This window comes from Nanorana parkeri, unplaced genomic scaffold (assembly GCF_000935625.1).
Source record: "Nanorana parkeri isolate BGI_ZX_2015 unplaced genomic scaffold, ASM93562v1 scaffold27, whole genome shotgun sequence".
Classification (NCBI taxonomy): Eukaryota; Metazoa; Chordata; class Amphibia; order Anura; family Dicroglossidae; genus Nanorana; species Nanorana parkeri.
Genome location: NW_017306295.1, coordinates 1,444,384 through 1,445,526, shown reverse-complemented (window position 1 = coordinate 1,445,526; position 1,143 = coordinate 1,444,384). Strand labels below are relative to the sequence as shown.

The 1,143-nt window shown below is 39.2% G+C and overlaps 1 protein-coding gene across 2 annotated transcripts in view; it reads left to right on the top strand.

The window, feature by feature from the left end:
* The window catches only part of ATP5C1 (ATP synthase, H+ transporting, mitochondrial F1 complex, gamma polypeptide 1), an 11,658-nt gene extending 10,515 nt beyond the window's left edge, over positions 1-1,143 (top strand). For both annotated transcript variants that reach the window (XM_018566228.1, XM_018566218.1), the window contains one exon: positions 1,021-1,143. In XM_018566228.1, coding sequence (XP_018421730.1) covers positions 1,021-1,024 — 4 coding nt within the window. In that variant the 3' untranslated portion in view covers positions 1,025-1,143. The remainder of the gene's footprint in view (positions 1-1,020) is intronic.

Here is a 1,143-nt window from a genome sequence, read left to right as displayed (position 1 = left end):
GGGGGGGGGTTGCCATGATGTATGCATTTAACGAGGCTCTGTATGCTATGTGTAGGTTTTTTGTTTTTTTAATCCTGTCCCAGGATAAAAGTATCCTGGATTGAGAGAAAAACATGACAGATCTTCTGAAAAATCCTGATTATCTCTGGCCTCAATACTTCACTGAAACAAGCATGTGAAGGGGAAAATCATAACTTGATCTGCACAATCAGTGATTTTAAAGTGTTGAAGCCTCTGAATCATAACGGGCAACCAACAATTTTAAGAGAAGAGTTCAGCAGTGGCAGCCTGTGTATTTGTTTGGTACAAGTTTCCCATAAGTATTTTGTAGGATGGAGATTCTGTTGCCAAATTTATCTTAGGAGCTCTTTTACATAAGACAAGTTAGAAGAGCTCCTAAGCTAAAGGAGCTCTTGTCTCTCCTCGATGATAAATCTGGGGGAATCTGATGATCTTCCTGCAGCCTGACAAGATAAAAGCTAGCAATGTACAGCTACATCAATTAAAGCCCTTTTTCCACAAGACAGTGGAACAATTGGTGCATGCTTGCACACTTCGTTTCCAACAACTTGGAAGAGAATATGAAATGCAGAAGAGGTCCAACAATCTGCAGTTCATGGTTCCTTCTAGGGAAACCTAAAACTGGCTGTACACTGAGTGAATTGTGGATGGTTCTTGAAAAATTGAGAATAAAAGCCAGGCAGAAAATGAATAGGTGAACAGAGCCTGTATCCAATCAGATGCAAGCTCTGTTCAGGTATTTTAACAGCAGGGGAGGCTTACTGTCAAAATACAATAGCTGCAGTGGGAGATAACTAAACAGAGTGGATGGAGTAATGTTAGCCCATGAGCTGAACATGAAGAAAAATCAAACAACGTATACCCAGCTTTATACAGACTGATCTTTGCTTTACAAATTGGCCACCCATTGTCTCTTCAATCGTGTGTGTGTGTGTATCTCCCGATCATATCATTGTATGGTATTTTCATGTCATTATAAGATATCCCCTTCCTTTTCAGATAATGTAATCGGACTTCCCTAGATGTCTGTGGATCTTTACGTCTGAGAAAGAGTTGGTTCAATTTATGAAGAAAACCAATATTTGTAAATTATATTACAATAAACACCTTACGTGGACATTA